At 43.6% G+C, this 24,053-nt stretch overlaps 1 protein-coding gene and 1 pseudogene across 1 annotated transcript; one reads left to right on the forward strand and one right to left on the reverse strand.

Moving 5' to 3' along the window:
• Positions 1-3,382: 3,382 nt before the first annotated feature.
• LOC147440086 (cilia- and flagella-associated protein 53-like) lies at positions 3,383-6,154 on the reverse strand. The gene is made up of 4 exons (XM_086484476.1): positions 4,633-6,154; positions 4,427-4,539; positions 4,180-4,276; positions 3,383-4,028 (listed from the first exon to the last, which is right to left on the reverse strand). The coding sequence occupies exons 1-4, from the start codon at positions 5,777-5,779 to the stop codon at positions 3,919-3,921; spliced, it is 1,467 nt and encodes a 488-aa protein (XP_086340602.1). The 5' UTR covers positions 5,780-6,154; the 3' UTR covers positions 3,383-3,918.
• A 14,819-nt stretch (positions 6,155-20,973) lies between these two features.
• Positions 20,974-21,679, forward strand: LOC147440087 (UDP-glucose:p-hydroxymandelonitrile O-glucosyltransferase-like; annotated as a pseudogene).
• Positions 21,680-24,053: the final 2,374 nt, after the last annotated feature.

A 24,053-nucleotide genomic window follows, 5' to 3' on the forward strand; every position in this document is an offset into this window, starting at 1 on the left:
TGGTGCGGGATGTTGTCTCTTGGAATGCTATGATTGTAGGATATGTCCGACAAGGGCCGCGCCAGGAGCTATGGGTTTTTTCAGCAGGTTCTTGAGGAGCTTACTATTTGAAACGACGTTAACTGATTGCAGGATACCAACAGGAGCAGGGACAAAAAGCCCTCGACTATTTCAGTGGATGCAAAGTGAGGGCCTCTATGCAAATGCAATCACCTATGCGTACATCTTGAAGGCATGTGGCTCTACGCAAGATGTTGATATGGGCTTAAAAATTCGCTATGATATTGTAAGTCAAGGGCTGTTGCAAAACATTCTCGTGCTTGGCAAGGCCTTGGTTGATACCTATGCTAAATGTGGTGCACTTCAAAAATCACAAAACGTGCCTGAGGAGCTTTCTGTCTCGATGGCAGGCAGGGTCTCTCCATATGCAATCATCTATGCCTATACAGGCATCTCAAAGGCATGCGGGTAAGCAGATGCAATTGAAGGCATGGTCTCTCTCTAGATGCTGTCAACTATGCCTATGCAGGCATCTGCAAGGCATGTGGGTCAGCAGATGTAATCACCCACGCAGTCGTAGATGCAGTCACTTACGCAAGCATCTTGAAGGCATGTGGGTCAGCAGATGCAATCACCTTCGTAGCCATAGATGCAATCACCTACGCAAGATGCTGATATGGGCTTACAAATTCACTCTAATATTGTTAATCAAGGGTTGTTGCAAGAAATTGTTGTGCTTGGCAATGCCTTGGTCAATTCATATGCTAAATGTGGTGCATTTTAAAAAGCACAAAACATGCCTTAGGAGCTTTCTGTCCCGAATGTTGTCTCTTAGAGTGCATTGATTGCAAGATAGGCACAACAAGAGCAGGGCCAAAAATCTCTCGGCTGTTTTGAGCGGATGCAAAGCGAGGGCCTCTCTCCAGATGCAATCACATACATGTGCATCTTGAAGGCATGTGGCTGTACGCAAGATGCTGATATGGGCTTGAAAATTCACTTTAATAGGGACTGTTGCAAAAAAATTGCCGTGCTTGGCAATGCCTTGGTCAATATGTACGCCAAATGTGGTGCGGGATGTTGTCTCTTGCAATGCTATGATTGCAAGATATGCCCGACAGGGCCGCGCCGGGAGCTCTGGGCTTTTTTCTGCAGGTGTTTGAGGAGCTTAGTATTTGGAATGACGTTAACTGATTGCAAGATACACACAACGGGAGCAGGGACAGAAAGCTCTCGATTGTTTTAGCAGATGAAAGTGAGGGCCTTTGTCTAGATGCGTGCATCTTGAAGGCATGTGGCTCTATGCAAGATGTTGATATGGGCTTAAAAATTCGCTCTAATATGGGTATGGCAAAAAATATCTGGTCTACTTTTACCAGATGCGAAGTGAGGGATTCTCGCCAGACAAAGTCACTTAAGGTGCTCTGGGCTACTTTAGACAAATGCAAAGTGAGGGTTTCTCATATTAAGGTTGTTGATAAGGGATTGTTGGTGAAGAATTATTGTACTTGGTGGTGCTTTGATCTACCTGTATGTCAAATATGGTGCTCCCACGATAGCAAAAAAAGCTCTTGATTGGCTTTCTCTTCGAAATGTCATCACCTCGAATGCATTGATTGTTGGATACGCCCAATTTCATTGTGCCAGGCTAGCACTGGAAGCGGATACAAATGCAAAGTGAGGGTTTCTCATATTAAGGTTGTTGATAAGGGATTGTTGGTGAAGAATTATCGTACTTGGTGGTGCTTTGATCTACGTGTATGTCAAATATGGTGCTCCCACGATAGCAAAAAAAGCTCTTGATTGGCTTTCTCTTCGAAATGTCATCACCTCGAACGCATTGATTGTTGGATACACCCAATTTCATTGTGCCAGGCTAGCACTGGAAGCGGATGCAAATGGAAGGCTTTTCTCCAAATGCATTCACCTACGCTTGCACCTTGACGGCGAGTGGCCTTATGCAAGCTGTTGACATGGGTCAGAGAATTAACGAGACGATACCTGGTCTGGTGCTGTTGGTGAAGGATGTCATGCTTGGCATTGCTTGGTTGGTATGTATGCCAAATGTGGTACTATCATGAAAGCATGAAAAGATGAAAAGTTCTTGATTGGAATTCTCTCTTGAATGTCATCACCTTCAATGTGTTGATTGCTAGATATACCCAATATGTGTTCGCAAGAAATCTCTTTTGACTGTTTTTATGGAACCTCTTTCTCCAAATACATACACTTACGCTGACACCTTGAAGGCATGTGGCCTTATGGAAGACTTTCACATGGGTAGCAGAATTCACAATGTCATTGCTAGTCAACAGTTGTTGGGAGTAAGATGTCATGCTTGGTGGTCGTTTGTTCAATATTTATACCAAATGTGGTGTCCTCACAATAGCATAAAAACTTCTTGAAGGGTATCCTCCCTGGGATGTCGTCTCTTGCAGCGGGTTAAGTATAGGAGATGCTCAACATCGTTGATGCAAGGAAGTGCATTGGCGATAGGCATTCAATTGCATAGTGAGTAAGCAGTATCACCTTCTTTTATTTTTGACACTGAAAACGTAGTTAATGAACGCATTGAAAATTGCACACTGTCGTGGGAATGACACATTCCCTCGTATTATAAAAATTGTGGAGGATTGTGCAAACTCCCCCATACAAGGAGACTTGTACGTTTTCTTATTTTTTTGAAACATAAAAATGAAACAACAAACAATCAATAACATTGACATCTTGTATGATCATGAACATTGAGCTTGACAAAATTCTAACACTCCTTGTGGTTTTTTGCGAGGTACCCCTCTAAAGCACTACGATCAGTATCCTATTTTTGTGAGGTACACCTTTGAACCACATCGATAACCAAACACTCTCAGGTAAAAAAATCTAACACGCTTTCATGAAAAATCTCTCTCTCTCTCTCTCTCTCTCTCTCTCTCTCTCCTTCATTTTGAAGTCCCTCATCCCAATTAATAAATATCTTAGACATAATTAATAGCATCAAATAATCGATTGTTTGTCATTTGAGAAGTGTTGACATGGCATACATAGTTTCCAATAGTTTGCTCAATCTCAATTTGATGCAAATGCAGCTAACGAAGCACTCTAGTTAGATGCAAAGTAGAATGTTGGTAATACTGATGTAAGGTTAAGTAATGCAAATGATGCTTCTCCCCTTGAAGGTGAATCTATCCTTTCCTTGGTAGTGTTATTTGGAGAGGTCTTATCACTTGGATAGTCTCCAAGGACCTTGCATAATACTGCCTTTGCTTGTGGCAGTGTGGGAATGGCTCTTGAATAGTGAAGTGCTTTGAAGCCCGTGTAAAACTACCCTTAGTGAGGCTCTTTGAAGATGTAGCTCAACCGTGGGAAAAGCCCTCCTCCAGGTCTACCAATTTTTTTTAATGCCAATTGTATAATACTTCATGTCTGAGTCACACCTACTTCTCCTCTAAGGAGAGGAAGTCCCAACCAAGAAAGGCCCAAGCACAAGCTAAGGTTCTATGGAGACCTCTTCAAGGGCATGTAATTTTACTAATCATGTGTCTGTGTGCATGAAAGAGTGTCTATGGAGACCTCTTTAAGGGCACGTAATTTTACCAACTGCTAATGTTCAATTCTTTGTCTGATCACATGACATGAGCAGGGGAGTTGCAATACCTTCAAATTAGAGTTAATGCAGACTAATGCTGATTGTGTCTTTGACCATAGAGTTAATTGTGTCATCGTCAGGCTATAATTTTTGGAATGTACCATATTCTGTTACAAATTGGTAAGGACAGTGAAGCCCCCAGGCATACAAATTGCAGAGAATGTCACACAAGAATACATTGGCAGTGCCATGATTCGATTAGGAGGTCAACCATCCTGTAGAGGGAATGCACAATGTCGCTTTTGGACATAGTATTGTGTGACCAATGTCGTTTACTCATACCATTTCACAGCTTTTCTTCCATAGTAGGGCTCAGGGTAAGGCAGCCCTGAGAGTGCTTGCTTCACTCTCCCTTCATACTTCTTCTCTGCAGCTTTGGTGTCTGAAAAGCACCCCAACTCCAGCTTTAGCCCACATACAACAACAAATGTACCTTGACGACACATAACTATCGACACACACGCAAGAAGCTCCAAAGCCACAGCCATGGAAAGGCACATTTTTCATATTTGCCTTCAGGTGAAGGAATACACCTTCAAAATCTGCTCTTTGCAGCTGTTGAGTGACAAGTTCCTCGGCCCTTCTGTGCCTCATTTGATCTTCTAGATAGCCTTTCACTTCTTGTTTGGTCTGTTGATTATGCAAACAAAGAGGGTATCTCTCTCTCTCTCTCTCTCTCTCTCTCTCTCTCTCTCTCACACACACACACACACACACACACACACACACACACACACAAAGAGCCAGAGATGCTTTTGCCAAAATAGCTGCCAAGCTAACCAGATGTATATCCTCTGCTCTCTTCTGGTCCTCCAGCCTAAACTTTTCTGCGTCGGCCCTGTACTTCTCAAGCTGAGCTAACTTCTCCTCCTCTTGCTCCCTCTTTATGCTCTCTGCAGTAGAGATCAACATCAACAACCAACAAGCCCTAAGACCTCAAAATACAATTAGCATAGCAAGCAGGAAGGAGAAAAGCAGTTGAATACCCTTGAATTGGATCTGCGAGTGGCGTCCTTCATACACCTCATCATAGAGCTGCTTTCTCGCATCTTCCTGCCGCTGCGTTTGCTCGTCTCGCTTGCGCCAGTCCTCTGCCAACTCTGCCCTAATCACTGCCTCAAGCTCATCATCTTCCACCTTCTGTCTGTCAATAGCCGCTTTGAGCTGAGCTGCATATGCACGCGCTTCTCTGCGTTGAGCTTCTCGAAGCTCCTTTTCTTGCCTCTCCTCTTCAGCCTCTCTTTCAGCCACCATAGCAATCATATGTGCATCGTACTTCTTCTCCTCTTGCGCTTCCGTGAGCTTCTTTGCTCGGTTGTGCTCATTGTATAGCAACATTTGCTTGGCCTTCTGGCTATCTACTTGCCTTTGCTCGTACTGCTTCCTCTTCAACTCTTCCTCTTCTTCCAGCCATCTCTTGTTCATGTTTATCATGTCTTCTTCCACGGCAGCCCTCTCTTCTTCGTGGAGCCGCTGCACCATGCCAAGCTGCTCTCGCAGGATGTCGATCGCTTCTTGCTTTCGAGCTTGCTTCAGTTCCAACTCTTCTTGATGCAGTTCATCTTGCCTCTGCCACTCCAACTCCATACATTTGTGTAGAGCCAGTTCATCCTCCTTCGCCTGAGCCCTCTTCTCTATGTTCTGCCTTCGCTGACGCTTGCGTTCCTCCTCCGCACGCTTGACGGCAAGCTTCGAGTTATGTATGCGCACATCATCAGAGCTATCTTGGAAAGCACGTTCAAGCTGCGTTTGTGCATATTTCAGCATGCGTTCAAGCCTTTCTGTTCTCATTCGCCGGGCTTCAGTCTCAAGCCAAGTGCGCCTCTCAGAAAGGTTCATATTGCCTGTCTTCATCTCTTCTTCGAGAGTGGCACTCTCATCATCGAGCATTTGCTTCACCCTGTTTTGCCTATCAAATATGACTCTGTCGCGCTGAGCACGGATCGCCTCAAGCCTTTCCGACAAGGATCGGTAGCAGATTTTGGGCTCATTCGAATTCTCAAATTCAGCACGGCGCATGAGGCCCTCATAGTTATGCACAGAAATCAAGCGGTCGCGGAGATCGTCCTCGTAATGCCGGTGTTTGATGATGCGGTCCTCATTCACAGGGAGCCGCTTCGGATGAAAGTACATGTTTCCAAAGCGAACAAGGCACAATCGGTCTCTTCTTCACTTGAAGATGACGATGGGAGACGGGTTCATCAGAGCAGCAACCCCAAAAGAGTGCCTTCGCCTCTTACAACAAAACCAAGGGCCATTGCAGAGACGCCGTGCGAGCGAGAGAGAGAGAGAGAGCGCGCACAAGGGAGCTTCTAAGCGTTGTGTTGCCTGAGCAATTTGTGAAGGTTAACGAAATTTTGCCTCGTTTCCAAATCAATTAATTTGCCTCTTCATTGCAGGTGGGTGTTGCTATAAAACATCTATACCTAGGCCTAGAACCTAACAGGACATCTCCATACTGACTAGACATCAAGCATCTAACACTCAAGTGAATTTAACTAGAGTGCTTCGTTAGCTATGTTCCATCGAATTGAGATTGAACAAAATATTGGAAATTGAGAGAGAGAGAGAGAGAGAGAGAGAGAGAGAGATTTCATGAAAGAATGTTAGATTTTTTTTACCTGAGAGTGTTTGGGATATCGATCGTTGTGGTTCAGTGGTGTACCTCCACAGAAATTGGTTATTGATCGTAATGTTTCAAAGGGGTACCTCGCCAAAAACCACAAGGAGTGTTAAAGAGTTTTGTCAAGCTCAATGTTCATGATCATATAAGATGTCAATGTTATTGTTTGTTGTTCCATTTTTATGTTTCAAAAAAAAAGAAAACATACAAGTCTCCTTACATGGGGGAGTTTGCACAATCTTCCCCAATTTTTATAATACGAGGGAACGTGCCATTCCCACGGCAGCGTGCAATTTTCAATGCGTTCATTAACTGCGTTCTCAGTGTCAAAAATCAAAAAATGATAATGCTTACTCACCGTGCGATTGAATGTCTATCGTCAATGGACTTCCTTGCATCAACGATGTTGGGCATCTGCTGCACTTAACCCTTGTAGTGCACCCGCTACAAGAGACGACACCCCAGGGAGGATACCCTTCAAGAAGTTTTTGTGTTATTGTGAGGACACCACATTTTGTATACATATCAATCAAACCACCACCAAGCATGAAATTGTACTCCCAACAAACGTTGACTAGCAATCATATAGTGAATTCTAATATCTATGGCTGCGTACATGATTGCATATGCTGACACGCATGTATTCCAGATTCTTTTGTAGGTGTAGTTGATTGCATATGGATAGAGACCCTTCCTACGATCTTGTGGCGGCGTTCCGCACAACAAGCTCCTCGGGCGCTTTTCGTGCGTTCTGAAGAGCACCATCTGTGACGTACACATACTCTTAGGCAAAGCCAAGCACAACTTCTTTCCTGTATCGCTCATTGGCCTTGCTCTTGTTGCGCACATCCCACAATGAGTGCATTCAAGGAGTCCACACTGTAGATAGAAAGATGAAAATAGCCTAGAGCTTTCCGCTCTTGCTCCTGCGGTGCGTATCCCGCTACCAATGCATTGAAAGAGACGCCATTCCCATCATTTAATGCATTCGATAGGCAACATTTCGGGCAAAATGGTCATGTAGAACATGCCCATGTCATATTACATCTTTGAAATTAATGTCAAAGCTTCCTCACCTGCCCTTGCTTGACATAACTGGATACAAAAGCACTCGAAGAGACTTCTGTTGGTGAGAAACTGTCACTTTTCTGAAGTGCAACACACGTGTCATACTTATCGACAAAGATTGTGCCAAGCCCGACATCTTATTTCAACAACCTCTGAACAACAATAAAAAGCAGATTTTTTGTGCTCGTATCAGCCTCTTGCATAGAGACACATGCCTTCAATGTGGACACGTAGGTGTTACCATATGGAGAGATACCCACATCGACATCTTATGTACAGACATATGCCTTCAAGATGCACGGGTATGTGATTGCATCTGGAAAGAGGCCTTCACTTCAGATCCGCTGGAAACAGTCAAGAGCTTTTTGTCCGTGCTCCTGTTGCGTGTATCTTGCAATCAATGCACTCCAAGAGATGGCATCAAAAATATGAAGCTCCTCAGGCACGTTTTGTGCTTTCTGAAGTGCATCACATTCAGCATACATATCGACCAAGGCATTTCCAAGCACAAGATTTTTTTGCAACAGCCCTTTACTAACAGGAGCAGAGCGAATTTTAAAGCCCATATCGGCATCTTGCATACAGCCACATGCCTTCCAAATGCACGCGGTGTGTGATTGCATCTAGAGAGAGGCCCCCGCTTTGCATCCGTTGAAAAGAGCCGAGAGCTTTCTGTCCCTGCTCTTGTTGTGCGTATCCCGCAATCAATGTACTCAAAGAGATGCCATTCCGGACATGAGGCTCCTCAGGCACGTTTTGTGCTATCTGAAGTGCACCACATTTAGCATACGTATCAACCAAGGCATTGCCAAGCATGACAATGTCTTGCAACAGCCCTTGACTAACAATATGAGCATGAATTTCAAGCCCATGTCAACTTCCCACAGCTTCTGGCGCGGCCCATGTCGGGCATATCCTACAGTCATAATGTTCCAAGAGACAACATCCCGCACCACATTTGGCATACATATCGACCAAGGCATTGCCAACCACAGTAATTTTTTGCAACAGCCACTATTAAAGAGAATTTTGAAGCCTGTATCGACATCTTGCGTACAGCCACATGCCTTCAAGATGCATGCGTGTGTGATTGCATATGGAGAGAGGCCCCCGCTTTGCATCCGCTGAAAATAGTCGAGAGTTTTTTGGCCCTGCTCTTGTTGCGTGTATCCCGCAATCAATGCACTCCAAGAGACGGCATTCAGGAGAGAGACCCTGCCTGCGATTGCATCTGTTGTCCTGCATGCGTAGGTGATTGCATCTAGAGAGACCCTGCCTGACATTGAGACAGGAAGCTCCTCAGGCACATTTTGTGAGGCCCTCTCTTTGCATCCAACAGCCTCTGACTAACAATATAATTGTGAATTTTTGTGCCAATACAAGCTTGTGTAGAGCTACATGGCTTCATGCAGGCATACATGATTGCATCTGGAGAGAGGCCCTTACTTTGCATCTGCTAAAAATAGAATAGAGCTTGCTGGCCCTACCCTTGTGGAGCAAATCATTCGATCAACGCATTCCAAGAGTCCACACTCAGGACATGAAGCTCCTCGAACACTTGTGGAGAGCCACATGCCTTGACTGAATTTGGAGAGATATACTTGCTTTGCATCCACTGAAAATGACCTAGAGCTTTCTTGCCTTGCTCTTGTTGCGCACATCCCGCAATCAGTGCATTCCAAGGGGCGACATTTTGGACAGAAAACTGCTCTAGCCCTTTTTGTGCTCTCTCAAGCACACCACATTTGGCATACATATCGACCAAGATAGACCCAAGCATGGCATCTTCTTTCAACAGCCATGTTCTTGTTGTGTACATCCCGTAATCAATGCATTTCAAGAGGCAACATTCCGGACATGCCTTCATGCATGCATAACATGAGTGCATCTGGAGAGAGGCCCTTACTTCACGTCTACTAAAAACATAATAGAGTTTGTTGGCCCTGCCCTTGTGGAGCAAGTCATTCGATCAACGCATTCCAAGAGTCCACACTCAGGACATGAAGCTCCTCGAATACTTGCGTAGAGCCACGTGCCTTGACTGAATTTGGAGAGATATACTTGCTTTGCATACGTTGAAAATGACCTAGAGCTTTCTTGCCTTGCTCTTGTTGCGCACATCCCGCAATCAGTGCATTCCAAGGGGCAACATTCTGGACAGAAAACTGCTCTAGCACTTTTTGTGCTCTCTCAAGCACACCACATTTGGCATACATGTCGACCAAGACAGTCCCAAGCATGGCATCTTCTTTCAACAACCATGTTCTTGTTGTGTACATCCCGTAATCAATGCATTTCAAGAGGCAACATTCTGGACATGCCTTCATGCATGCATACATGAGTGCATCTGGAGAGAGGCCCTCGCTTCGCATCTACTAAAAACAGAATAGAGCTTGCTGGCCTTCCCTTGTGGAGCAAATCATTCGATTAGCGCATTCCAAGAGTCCACACTCAGGACATGAAGCTCCTCGAACACTTGCGTAGAGCCACATGCCTTGACTAAATTTGGAGAGATATACTTGCTTTGCATCCGCTAAAAACAACCTAGAGATTTCTTGCCCTGCTCTTGTTGCAGACATCCTGCAATCAATGCATTCCAAGGGGCGACAGTCTGGATAGAAAACTGCTCTAGCACTTTTTGTGCTCTCTCAAGCACACCACATGTGGCATACATTTGACCAAGACTGTCCCATGCATGGCATCTCCTTTCAACAGCCATGTTCTTGTTGGGCAGATCCTGCGATCAATGCATTTCAGGAGGCAACATTCTGGACAGGAAGCTGCTCAAGCACTTTTTGTGCCCATAATAGCTTCTTCAGTAGAGCTACATGCCTTCATGCTTGCGTATGTGATTGCATTTGGAGAGAGGCCCTCACTTTGCATCTGTTGGAAATAGAATAAAGCTTCCTAGCCCTCCCCTTATGGAGCAAATCATCCAATCAGCGCATTGTAAGAGTCCACACTCAAGACTCGAAGCTCCTCAAGCACTTGCGTAGCTCCTCGAGCACTTGCGTAGAGCCACATGCCTTGATTGAATTTGGAGAGATATACTTTCTTTGCATCTGCTAAAAACAAGATAGAGCTTTTTGCCCCTGCTCTTGTTGCGCACATCCCGCAATCAGTGCATTCCAAGAGGCGACATTCCGGACAGAAAGCTCCTTAAGCACTTTTTGTGCTCTCTCAAGCACACCACATTTGGCATACATATTCACCAAGACAGTCACAAGCATGACTTTCGTTGCGTAGAGCCACATGCCTTCAAGATGCGCGCCTAGGTGATTGCATTTGCAGCTCAAGGAGCCAGATGCGAAGCATTCCAAGAGTCCACACTCCAAAAAGGAAGCTCCTTGAGCTCTTGCATAGAGCCACGCGCCTTCAAGATGACTAACAATATAATTGTGAATTTTTGTGTCCATACAAGCTTCTTGCGTAGAGCTACATGGCTTCATGCATGCGTACATGATAGCATCTGGAGAGAGGCCCTTGCTTCGCATCTGCTAAAAACAAAATAGAGCTTTTTGGCCCTGTCCTTGTGGAGCAAATCATGCAATCAATGCATTGCAAGAGTCCACATTCATGACATAAAGCTCCTCGAGCACTTGCATAGAGCCACATGCGTTGAATGAATTTGGAGAGATATACTTTCTCTGCATCCGCTAAAACCAACTTAGAGCTTTCTTTGCTCTTGTTGCGCACATCCCTCAATTAGTGCATTCCAAGGGGTGTGCGCTCCTTGCCGCACTGTCGAAGCAAGGGACTTGCCAATACACCGTACGCGAGCCACAAACGGCTCCAAGCACACAACAAGCCTAAACTAGCAAGCTCAAGAAAACAAAGGGTGTGTCACTCACCGCTCTACGCTCGCCTTCGTGGTGGATTCCTCGCCGCGATGAAGAAGAAGCTGCAGTCGTGCCGCGCTCAACCGCTTCGCCGCCGTCGTGCCTTCGTAATGCTCGATCGCACACACACTCTCCCTCTCTCTCTCTCTCTCTCACACACACACACACACAAGGAGGTGAAGAAGAAGAAGATGGAGATGGAGCAAGAGCACTCTTCAATTGCACAAATGAGAGAATGAGTAAAAATTAGGTTTAGTTGGCTTTTATAGGAGCTCACCCCATTCGCACTTGGGCGCCCATGCTTAACCAACTAATCCCTTGAATGTCCAAGTTAAAGTGCGCCTCTCATCGACGATCACTCTACCTTTCCCTATTGGACCGACAAGCCCGGTACCTGACTCTACCAAATACATAATACACGTCCGTCGTAGGTGATGGGTGTCCGTGTGCCGTGAGGGTTAACATGCCCCCCTTCCTGATGTAGATTCCGTCCTCGGAAGCTATTGAGTTGAAGCTGGGTCGTCGAGGTGGAAGAGCATTTGAGATGAATGTCCTTAGCCTTCTTCAGTCACTGCAAAATCAAACAACATTGGCACAGTAATTGCATTCTCTTAAAAAGCATATGCAGTTTTAGGTAGACACATTGATTGGTAAAAGAATTTCAAACAATTTGTTAGCAATGAACATTAAATTGCAATGTAATCAAATGCATAAACAGATGTAAAGGTAAAAAATTAAACAAGTCTGGGGTCGCTAATTTGACGATCGAAAAGCACTAGAGATCGAATATTAATACCCTGGGTAAGCTTCTTAATTTTCAGTGGTCAATTAAGTTGTTTAATCGCGAGAGCCAAGTATTCATGTTCAAGGGCTGACTAGAGGCTATATCTAGAAAACCTTGTAGTTAAGCTACCATAAAAGGAATTTCTCATGAAATCATCGCTTGACTGATTACTTTTTCTTTGACCCCCCAAGGTCTTTTCACAGTGATTCAATTATGATGTGTGTGCTTATTTTGTATGCCTTGGGTTTTTTGCTTTTCAAGGAAAAGCGCCCACACTGGGAACCTCTAGGGCTCTAGTACCATAGGCAATACATGTGAGTGAAGTACCAAATCAAGCTGAGATTTCTCTTCCAGCTTAAAATTTTACATTGTGGCACTTTGATTTTTTGCTTGTTCATTTTCATCATTTTAATTTTGTAACTTTGGGGGGTCATATAACACTGTTACCCTCCCCAGGCTCATCACATTAGTAAACTCCCTTTATAATACTTAAGCTAAAGGTCGATAGGGTTAAGCCCACTAGAAAGCCCTAGTACATTTCATACAATGCTGCCTAAATCGGATTAAGAACCTAAGTAACCATTGATTATTAGGAAGGCATTCCCCATGGTATTAAGAGAAGATTTCTAATACCTAGCTTGGTCAAACTAGCTTAGTCGGACTGCTTGATTTTTACACCTAAACAAGTGATTATGACAAAACACTACATTGAATTAAATGTTTGATACTAAGCCAATGCGCTGAATATTATGCTACCAATCACAATCAAAGCAGACAAACATAGATGCAAAAAGATAAGGGCAATGCTAATGGACAAGAAACACCTGTTTGTGTTGATGGTCGCGCTTGATATGAAGTGTGAACGAGAGAAAGGTTCCATGAAGGTCCAAATCCTATCAATAGCAACACGCTCTTGTACACACTAGGAAACAAAAGGAATACCTCCAGGAGGCACATCAGTGGGAAAGAGATCTTTGCTAATCACTCAACTCTAAAACAGAAACACTCCTATCGTACTAATCTTACCTACCCTCCATCACTCAAGTGATGAGGATCAAAGGTGTTTTATGGCATAGGTTTCTGTTTCACTGTACCAGATGTGACATGTGTAGGTCTGAGTCAATGTTTTGACTTTTAATGTGCATACTCGTTTGCTAATTGCTCTTGCTCTTTTTTTTTTTTTTTTTGTGAGTATAAAGCTTTATATGTACATTCCCTAAGATTGGAATTGAGAGGTCGGGGAAAAAGGTTGAGAGGGAAACAAATGAATGATGACTGTCAGCAAACACTCCCCCCTTCCTTGGGTAGATCATACCGTTTGAAATGAGCTTGTCACCCTTTGAAACCAATTATTCCAGTTGGTAATAGGTGAGGATTTTTGCCAGTAGTTTGTTATTACCCTAGGTGCCTTGTCAAGCTGCAAGGGTGGTAAGGTACTCTCCCAGGATTGAACTTGAAGTGGTTCATCAGGTGATTCTTGAACACTGGGAGGTGTGGATTCTTTTGTAGCTTCATGGAGGTCCACTACTATAGATGGAGGCTGTGTAGAAGCTTTTACCTCTATGGATGTATTACAGGAGGAGCTAGAATCTTCATGGGACTCCCCCCTTCCTGAGCTAGGTGGAACAAATCGTTCTTTCTTTGGTACCCAAACTAGCTCTAGAACGGGTGTGTAACATTCCATGATTTTTTCCTTTCCGCGATTTTCAATTTTTTTTGGAGCCACAGGATTGGGTTTACATGGGCCAGGTGACAGGTAAGAGTACACTTTACGTTTGGGCACCCAGATTTGATCATTTCCTTCATAGTATCCTTGGGCTTCCAATAGTCGTTTAGGAATCCAAAGCAGCGTTTCTTTACATTTCTTGGAGTGAGTGGTACGGTTCTTACTAGGTTTCCGTTTTTTTGCATCAACCATGCTTACTACAGAGGTTTTAGGGACCCACTTGTATGTTTTCTCTGTTATATTAGGATGGTTCTTGTGTGTCTCAAGCTTTCTTTCAACTACATTAGTTGAAGCTCTAGAGAGTTGGGCTATGGGGACGTATGGTTCAACCTCCTGGACATGCAATGTCTTGGGTTTTATTTCCTTGGGCAATATCTCAGGGACTATGGCTTGAGTGGTAGGGCTAAGAGTTGGTTTTTGCGTTGTAACACCCCCAGTCCCCCAATCAATAGTGCATTTGGTGGCTATCATCCACGTGCGGCCTAGGTTTATATTACCCTCCATAGTTCCAGTAGGCATGACCAAAAAGTCTTGAGCTACCACCCCATTGTCATAACTGACAGAAGTGTGCCAGATTCCAAAAACCGCAGTTTTTTTCTTGTTGACACCCTTGACTTGGATAATACTCTCAGATAGAGGTGGCTTCCCTAACTAACACCACACCCCATAGGATAGCAGATTGTATTTAGCACCCGTGTCCAATAAGGCGTTATATAGCACTTTTCCATAGGCACTATTTAACTCAATGGGGTATCGTAGAGGTGTGTCAGAGTCCAACCCATCCTCTTCGTGTGCTTCATTTGCATCAGGTTCCGAGCGAGTAGCTCTACCTAATGTTTCCATGAAACGGCTAAACATACTAGTACTAGGCTGTGGAGCTTCGGGAGGTGCATGGCCTTCTCTCTCAGTGTTTTGGGTAGGGTATGCTTCCATGATTTCTGAGTCGGAGGAGGAATCACTAGCGGCTATTTTAGGGTCTTGGGTGGTGCTACCTTGTGTCCCCGCTGAGGGTCTAGATCCTATCGTGGATGGGTAATGGGTATCCGTATGAACAGAGGCACCCTCAATATGATCGTGTTCTAGCACCCGCCCAGAGCGTAAGTGCATGTGCTTTTGATACCCTAAGGTGTCAAAAAGCTGCTCTAGGAGGCCTTGTGACTAGTTTTTAGCGTGTTTTTTGTTTGTTTTTTTGCTAGATTTTTTAGAGCGTGTCGTGGAATGGGCCGTGTGATAGCTCAAAACGAGCGTATCGGTCAGAGGGTCGTGCCGTGCTTTACAGCCCTCCGTTTGGTCACTCTATGCCCTCGGAATCCCTAAAACTGTCAATTTCCAGTAGGGAACTAGGCCCAAACTAGAAAGTCTAAGGGTGCAAGTGGGAAGAGAAAGGAGGAGAGTGGAGGACTTGTCCCACATGCTCTCATTCTCTCTTGAGGGAGTAGGGTATATATATAAGAGTGAGTCTAGTATATATCATAAGCCTGAGGACTGAGGCCTGGGCCTGGGCTTGGGCTTGGGCTTGGGCTTGGGAAAATGATCCCGATCCCGATCTATCTTTTATACAAACCAACCCGTCCGTTTTAAGAGTCACGTTTTTTATTTTCGAAAAATTTTTCCGCCCGCTCACTCGCGTTTTTAATTTCCGAATTTTTTCCTTTTAAATTTATTTTTTTTTTCCAAGATTTTTTTTTCTCAAAAAACTTTTTTTTTTCCATTTTTTTTAATACTTTTTTTTTTGTTGATGCAGAAAATACAGGAATTGAAAAAAATGCAGAAAAACGCAGAAATTGCAGAAAATGCAGAAAAAACGCAGAAATTGCAGCAAATTGACAGAAAAAACGCAGAAATTGCAGAAAATGCAGCAAAAACGCAAAAATTGCAGAAAATTGCAGAAATTGAAAACGCCGAACTTGAAAATGCAGAAATTGCAGAAATTGAAAAAACGCAGACAATAGCAGAAATTGAAATTTGACAGCAATTGCAGAAAACGCAAAAAACAGAAATCTCCACACACTCCTTCCCTGCCTTTCCTATGATACAAATTGCACCACAAGGAAGCGTAAAGTGCTAACCGAGCTTAGTGTAGGGCATATCCCCGGCAGCGGCGCCAAAAATGTGCGCTCCTTGCCGCACTGTCGAAGCAAGGGACTTGCCAATACACCGTACGCGAGCCACAAACGGCTCCAAGCACACAACAAGCCTAAACTAGCAAGCTCAAGAAAACAAAGGGTGTGTCACTCACCGCTCTACGCTCGCCTTCGTGGTGGATTCCTCGCCGCGATGAAGAAGAAGCTGCAGTCGTGCCGCGCTCAACCGCTTCGCCGCCGTCGTGCCTTCGTAATGCTCGATCGCACACACACTCTCCCTCTCTCTCTCTCTCACACACACACACACAAGGAGGTGAAGAAGAAGAAGATGGAGATGGAGCAAGAGCACTCTTCAATTGCACAAATGAGAGAATGAGTAAAAATTAGGTTTAGTTGGCTTTTATAGGAGCTCACCCCATTCACACTTGGGCGCCCATGCTTAACCAACTAATCCCTTGAATGTCCAAGTTAAAGTGTGCCTCTCATCGACGATCACTCTACCTTTCCCTATTGGACCGACAAGCCCGGTACCTGACTCTACCAAATACATAATACACGTCCGTCGTAGGTGATGGGTGTCCGTGTGCCGTGAGGGTTAACAAGGGGCGACATTCTGGACAGAAAACCGCTCTAGCACTTTTTCTGCTCTCTCAAGCACACCACATTTGGCATACATATAGACCAAGACAATCCCAAGCATGGCATCTTCTTTCAATAGCCATGTTCTTGCTGTGCACATCTTGTAATCAATGCATTTCAATAGGCGACATTCTCGAAAGGAAGCTCCTCAAGCACTTTTTGTGCCGATATCAGCTTCTTGCGTAGAGCTACATACCTTCATGCATGCGAACATGATTGCATCTGGAGAGAGGCCCTCGCTTCGCATCTGCTGAAAACAAAATAGAGCTTGCTGGCCTTGCCCTTGTGGAGCAAATCATGCAATCAGCGCATTCCAAGAGTCCACACTCAGGACACGAAGCTCCTCGAGCACTTGCGTAGAGTCACATGCCTTGATTGAATTTGGAGAGATATACTTGGTCTGCATCTACTAAAAACAACCTAGAGCTTTCTGCCCTTCCTCTCATTGCGCACATCCCGCAATCAGTGCATTCTTAGGGGCGACATTCTGAACGAAAGCTCCTCAAACATTTTTGTGCTTTCTCAAGCACGCCACATTTGACATACATATCGACCAAGACAGTCCCAACCATTGCATCTTCTTTCAACAACCCTGTTCTTGCTTTGCACATCCTGCAATCAATGCATTTCAGGAGGCGACATTCCGTACAAGAAGCTCCTCAAGCACTTTTTATGCTTTCTCAAGTGCACCACATTTGGCATACATATCAACCAAGGCAGTGCCAAGCATGACATCTTTTTTCCTCTGCAACAAATTTCACGAACTACTGTCCTACCACCATCGATCTGCAACAATTGCATGCAAACAAAACTGCCATTTATGTTTCCAGCAATACCATCTTCTTGCTCTACAATTGCAGCAACAAATACATAAACAGAAACTGCCTTAGCATCAGCATGCCTCATTGTGTCAGATGTTCCAAAGGTGATTTGCATCTAGAGAGAGGCCCTCGCTTCGCATCCGCTGAAAATGGATCACATTCTCACGGCGTAGATTTAGACAGCGTAGCTTTTTTTCAGCGCTGGGGGGTTTTGACGGCGTAGTTTTTTTAAGAGCTTTTCAGCGTTGGAGCCACGTGGGCTAATGATAGGCCAGTGATTGAGAATTGCCTACTATGCTAACGAAGTAAAAAAGAAAATTGCATGTTTTTGAGTAGTGAGACCAAGGCACTGCTCTTCGTGGGACGTGTTCTGATAGATTTTGGAGAGTAGTTGGTTACTTGGTTAGTTGGTTGTGATTGATATCGCCTCTGCTTTTGTTGCGGAACACGAGCAGATGAGTGGAACCAATTGATGGGCAACAACAATAGGTCAGATTGGGACTTATGAGCATTGGGAAGAAGCAAGTTGTGTCCCATAGGGCTCAGTATACAACAAAGGGCTAGTAAACGGGGTAATTGAATCGAGCAAAGGGATGCATCTTAATCATTATGCTTAAACGGGGTAATTGAATCGAGCAAAGGGTTGCAGCGTAATCATCATGCTTAAACCCTACTCCTTAGCCTACTTTGGTAATTTATTTGTAGATTGCCATTTAGCCTTGTAATATCGGCCTCTGAGGACCCATCTTTGAGGCACCCATCTTACTCTAAATCAGCGTTGTCAGTTTTATCGTAGAACCTGAGAGAGAGAGAGAGATCTATGTGATGTCATAGTCGAGAATGGAGCAAGGAGTCTTGGCTCTCTATCACAAAACTTGGTGCAAAACATATATGAGGAGGAAAACGCTAGGGTAAAGGGTTGTCCTTGTGCTACAAAACGGTTATGCAAAGGTCATATTAGGACTTATGAGCATTGGGAAGAAGCAAGTTGTGTCACATGGGGATCACTATACAACAGAGGGCTAGTAAGGGGGTAATTGAATCGAGCAGAGGGTTGCAACTTAATCATTATGCTTAAACCCTACTCCTTAGCCTACTTTGGTAGTTTATTTGTAGATTGCCATTCAGTATGGTAATATTGGCCAATTGGGGACCCATCTTTGAGGCACCCATCTTACTCTAAATCAACGTAATTAGTTTTCTCTTATTTCTTGTAGAACCTGAGACGAAGAGAGAGAGAGAGAGAGAGAGAGAGAGAGAGAGAGAGAGAGAGAGAGAGAGAGAGAGAGAGAGAGAGATGTATTGTCATAGTCGAAGGGAGAAAGGAGTCTTGGCTATTGATGAGAGAACTTAGTGCAAAACATATATGAGGATGAAAGCGCTGGGGTAAAGGGTTGTCCTCGTGCTACATAACAATTATGCAGAGGACAATGTTGGGATACACTTTATAAGATGCATTGCCAAATAAGGACTTACATAGACTAACATCAACCACCTAGGAATAAAGTAAACATGTATATAGTGCATTGAGTAATGTAATACATACATTGAATTGCCCAACTGTGAGAAAATAATAGTGTGCCTACTTGATACATATATACGATGATCGAGATTGAGCATGTACTCTTGAGGAAAATATATATTTAAACTAAACTTAAGGAAGCATTAACAAAATCAAAAAATACAGAAAGCATCAATAGACTATGAAAATTAAAGTGCACTATCAACTTGATAATTGTGTCTGGGTGTCGTCCAATTATGCAAGTAGGAGAACAATGTTTGAGTCAAGCTATATAAAAGCAATGTGAATAGTTAGACATTTCTCCTTGCAATGAAGCATCACAGAGTGAAAATGCTAAATATACAGTGCACCTCATGCAAAAGTTCCATACAAAAATATGTTGGAGAGTTGGCAATGTGGTTTCTCCAAAAGTCATAAGGAATGGAAGCCATGCCCTGCCATGTAGGCTTTATGCATTGACCAAGCAAATGCATAGGCATTGGGAATTGAATGCAAATAACAAACGGTGTAGTGTTGTTGAGCTGGAGTCGTGGTTGTATAGTTGAAACGTCCGTTGTTGTGATTATATGTGCGATAGATTTCACTTAAAGAGAAGCAGAGGCAACTTTATGTTCTACGTCATAGACGGTGTAGGGTTTATTGGAGTGATGAGTTCTCATTTCTCACGCTCCAACGCAATCACTATAGTAGAATGGCTCAATAAATAGGGTGAGAATATTGAGCTGGGGGCATCTCAATCAGTAGTTTATTTACGTGAGGCTCCTGGCCATTGATTTGGGTTCAAGGTAATGGCCTAGATCATGCCAAGTAGCCAACTCTAGGCTCATGAAACCAAGGAAGCACATTAGGCTTACCAACAAGTAACCATGATCCATGCCATGTGAAACCGTACCTCATAAACATTGAACATTACGATAGAGCACCTACTAGTGAGAAAAACATGTTGCTTAACTAAAGCTAAGGAAGACTTAGCAATTGGAACTACAAAAAATCATTGACAAACTCTAAAATTGAAGTGCATTACTGGCCTGTTGATCGTGTACTGGTGTCATTCGAGTGTGCGTTATAAGCTACATGAGAACAATGTGATAGTTAATTTTTTCATTTGATGAGGCAACGAGTGATAACGTAAAATAGATATGCACGCCATGAAAAAGTGCCATACAAAAAATTATGGTGGAGAGTCGGCATTGTGGTCTCCCCAAAAATTATAAGGAACGAAAGCCTACCCTTCCCCATAGGCTTTATGTGTTGTCCAAGCAAACACATAGGCATGAAGGTTTAGATAAAATAACTAACCTTGCAATTTTGCCGACGCTAATGCTGCTGCTTCTAGACATCATGTACCCTACAACCGTTTGGCTGTTGCTACTCATCATCTTAGTCTCTCTCTCTCTCTCTCTCTCTCTCTCTCTCTCTCTCAACAAGAGGAAATGACTCAATAAGAGGCCCTCATTTTGCTTTCCCCTCATGTTGCTAGTGAACCTTGTGGGGGGATTCAAAAACTAAGTGAATTGTCATGTGGCTATCCCACAAAGAACGATATTCTTCTCAATCAAATTTGTGTCTCACACAAAATTTGCTTTTCTAAAACCATAAGCTCAGAGAAAGAACTCTAGGCATACTTGTTTCATGGTGCGATTGATGGAGGCAATGAACGGGTTGTGGATTTGGCATTGTATGGGAGGTGGCGCATATCCATTTTCAACTTGCCACTGCATTTTGTGACGAGAGGCAAAGTTGAATGCGTATGGCCGCTCTACGTGCTACATGAACCATCCGTATGTCAGCTGCTTTGATTGTCCCAAGATGAGCAACTAGGAGGTGAGCCAAGGGTGGTTTAGAAAGAGAGAAGCATTTAGAGATCGGTGCAACCACTACAAGATGGAGATCCACCAACCAAGGTCACCCACATGCAGGCACCTCCTGAAAAGTATAGTCAACAGTCCTCCGCCACACTTCACCTCTGCCCTGCACCTCTCAATGTATTCATACAAAGACCCTGTTGTTTCCTCCTCAATGTATGTTGACAACAAATTCTACCAAATGCTCCTTTAGGGAATGGATATTGCTATCTATATCCTTCTTTGTAAAAGCTGGAGGTGATCTCCCGAATCCCCACAAGTGGTTGACAATAGTGAGCTAGAAGCTTCTTGTTACCTCTTGTTATATTTGAAATTCAATAATCCTTGATTGGTCAACAAAAGGTATTGGCAAGGGTATGCAAGATGAGGTCATCAACTTCATCCTAGCTTTGATGAAGGGCTTCCGCATTGCCGACATTCCCCTGGACTTCCTTTCACGTACTCCTACGGAGTTGGAGGGACTCAATTTCCTTTAGTACATCAAAGCCTGTGCTGCTGTGTAGTACCTGCTATGCACTTGAAGTGGAAGCAGAGGCTCTAGATGCACTCGTAGCGCTTGGGCTACAGATCTACCTAGTTGCCCCCATTTTACACATGTTTTTGTGTAACAACAACACGATACTCTACCACAAAGATGAGAAGTGTTTGAGCTAGCTTGATAGGTAGCCCCTTGGCTCTTTTGTGTATGTATCATTTGGGAGTATTGTTTCTCTGATAAGGGAGAAAGCCCTATAAATGGCATTGGGCTTGGAGGCATGTGGGCAGCCATTCTTATGGGTCATCCGTTGAATCGACCAATGTCATGTCAGTGCTGCCGCCTGGCTTCGTACAATGTATCAACAACAAGGGCCTCATTGTGTCATGGACACCACAGATGGTTTTACTCTCGCATCCATTTATTGAGTGTTTCCTCTTTCACGCTGGCCTCATCTCCTTGAGGCCATTTGGGCAGGGGTACCCATGATGATAAGGGGCTTCTACAAGATTGCCAAACTGAACACGGTGTTCTCATTAATGATAGAGGGGTGGAGGGTGGCATTGCCATTAATTGATGAATCATGACCACATTCTCCTATGAGAAACTGCATTGAAATAGAAATCAAAGAGGTGTTGCAGGACGATGGAGCTACCATCAGACTACAAATTGCACCACTCAGAAGCTTCCATAAAGAAAGCAGTAGGACCAAGTGACATTTCATGTTATTACCTTGAGAAGCTTTGTCAACTTCTCTTTGTCTTTCACACATGCCTTCTCTCATGTTGACCATGTCTATCACGATCTCCATCATCATGTCAATCGTGACCATGTCTACCACGATCTCCATCATCATGTCAATCGTGACCATGTCTACCGCGATATCCATCATCATGTCAATCGTGTCTTTACTCATCTCTCCATCATCATCTCTTCTACGACTTCATCATGTCAATTGTTGCGTTCACCTCTACTATCCTGTCTACCATCACCACTACTTCTATGTTGTTCCTCTTCTTTAAAAGTACTCTCTTGCTCAAGCTCCTTTTGCAAATCTTTGATGTAGCTCCTTCTATTATAATAGACATAGAGCCTCGGGAAGGTTGAACCGAAATGCAATTTTTCTCAAGGGAAATGGCCTAGATTATGCCAAGCATCCACGTCTAGAGGCTTGAATGCTGAAAAGGGACTTAGGTAGACTAAGTAAAGACCAAACCTTAGAGCCTCGGGAAGTCTGAATCGAAATGCAATTTTGCTCGAGGGGAAATGGCTTTAGGCAAAACCGCGAGGCTGCGTTACATAAACTTCCTCAAATATGTCACCATTCAAGCAAGCAGTAACAATGTTGAGTGTTGAAAAGGGCCTTGGGCCAACCAAGCTCGAGCAAAATGTTGTTTTGTCAAGCTACTCAAAATGGCACAAATTATAGAACATATAGCTCACATCATACAAAAGTTCGATGTAGAAGCATGTTGGAGAGTTGGCACTGTCTCCCTAGAAATTATAAGGAACAAAAGTCTTGCCCTATTTTGGAGTTTAGTTTCGGAGGCCAAGCAAATGCATAGATATGGAGATTTGGATGCAAATAACACACCTTTACTATTTGTTACGTCGAGTTTTCCATCGGTGTGTAGCCGCTCTTGTTGTTGATTTGCAAAGCTTGTCATGAATGTGAATAAAGTCTTCTATGACACAAAAGACAAGAGGTCATGGTTAGAAATTAAACACAAAGGGAGTAGGTTCTATCTAAGCTGGTGGCCATGATTCACAACAATAAGATTTAATTGCCGTGCAAGTTTTCACTTGGTGGAAAAAAATGCCGAGAATCACAAGCTTCTGCAGGTGTGTGTGTGTGTGTGTGTGTGTGTGTGTGAGAGAGAGAGAGAGAGAGAGAGAGAGAGAGAGAGAGAGAGAGAGAGAGAGAGAGAGAGAGAGAGAGAGAGAGAGAGAGAGAGAGAGAGAGAAACCAGATCAGGGGCTATCATAACAACATAAAGTTGGCATCAAGGTTAGAGTAAAAAATACTTCACCAAGTGGACAATTGATGGAGAGTTGTGACTAGCTTGAGTGAAGGTGAATGGGGCCTAGGTTGCTCATATTGAATCTTTTCATTGATACATGACTACCAAGGTGGACAAAATACAATGTCGAGAGAATGGGCATTTGCAGGCTCTGGCTAGAATGCCTTCATAAACATAATGAACCTTCTATGATTCATAGGCAAATGGATTATTTATGAGCGCTTGATAATGTTGAGTATGATCGATCTAAGGCACAACAACCTTAATCCATACCTCTTGTTCTTTCTTCACATCATCTTTTGCATTAGAAATCATACATTTGGCAATTTGCGACACATGCACAATTTGTTCCTTTTGATCATGAAATATAGCAAGCTACACATGTTGTGTATGAGCTTTAGCCTATGCAAAATACATTGACATTACATGAGATGGCACTACGTTATATGAAATGAAATCCAATGTGGGTGTACCAGCTTCACTAGCTTCCAAATGAATAGCTTTATTGTAGGGTTGCCCCACATTTCTAGGGATTCTCTCACATGCCTTTTGGCCATTTCCATGAGATGCTATCATCTAATCATATGCCAAGCCCTAAGCTATAAATTGCTCTTTTTTATGGTTTTTCTTTAGTTGAATAATGAAGGTTTTCTTTCATTTTTGTCCTTTGCAATTTCTGTCCCATAGCTATATACTCCATCAATTGATATCAAAGTCTCATGAGGGTTGGTGTTTTGTCAATCCATTAGGCTACTTGGTGCTAGTACGTAATTCAAATATGTAGTCTCTTGTTTGGTCTTCAAGTGTAAAAATATACACCGATTTGATTCCCTTGTGCCACTAATCACCTTGTTGATTCATCATTAGGTTAAGTTCTCTATTGTGTGAAAATTCCTCTTTTGCATAAAAAATCCTTGCTTCATCCTTCCCTCTATCCAAC

The sequence above is a fragment of the Adiantum capillus-veneris genome, chromosome 16, assembly GCF_014529385.1.
Source record: "Adiantum capillus-veneris isolate H3 chromosome 16, ASM1452938v2, whole genome shotgun sequence".
NCBI lineage: Eukaryota > Viridiplantae > Streptophyta > Polypodiopsida > Polypodiales > Pteridaceae > Adiantum > Adiantum capillus-veneris.

Coding starts and splice junctions, on each gene's coding strand:
- LOC147440086 (XM_086484476.1), bottom strand. CDS start 5,779: ATGTACTTTCATCCGAAGCGGCTCCCTGTGAATGAGGACCGCATCATC. Junction 4,540..4,632: donor CTCGCAGATCCAATTCAAGG/GTATTCAACTGC, acceptor TCTCTACTGCAG/AGAGCATAAAGAGGGAGCAA. Junction 4,029..4,179: donor GCAAAGAGCAGATTTTGAAG/GTGTATTCCTTC, acceptor GGTGCTTTTCAG/ACACCAAAGCTGCAGAGAAG.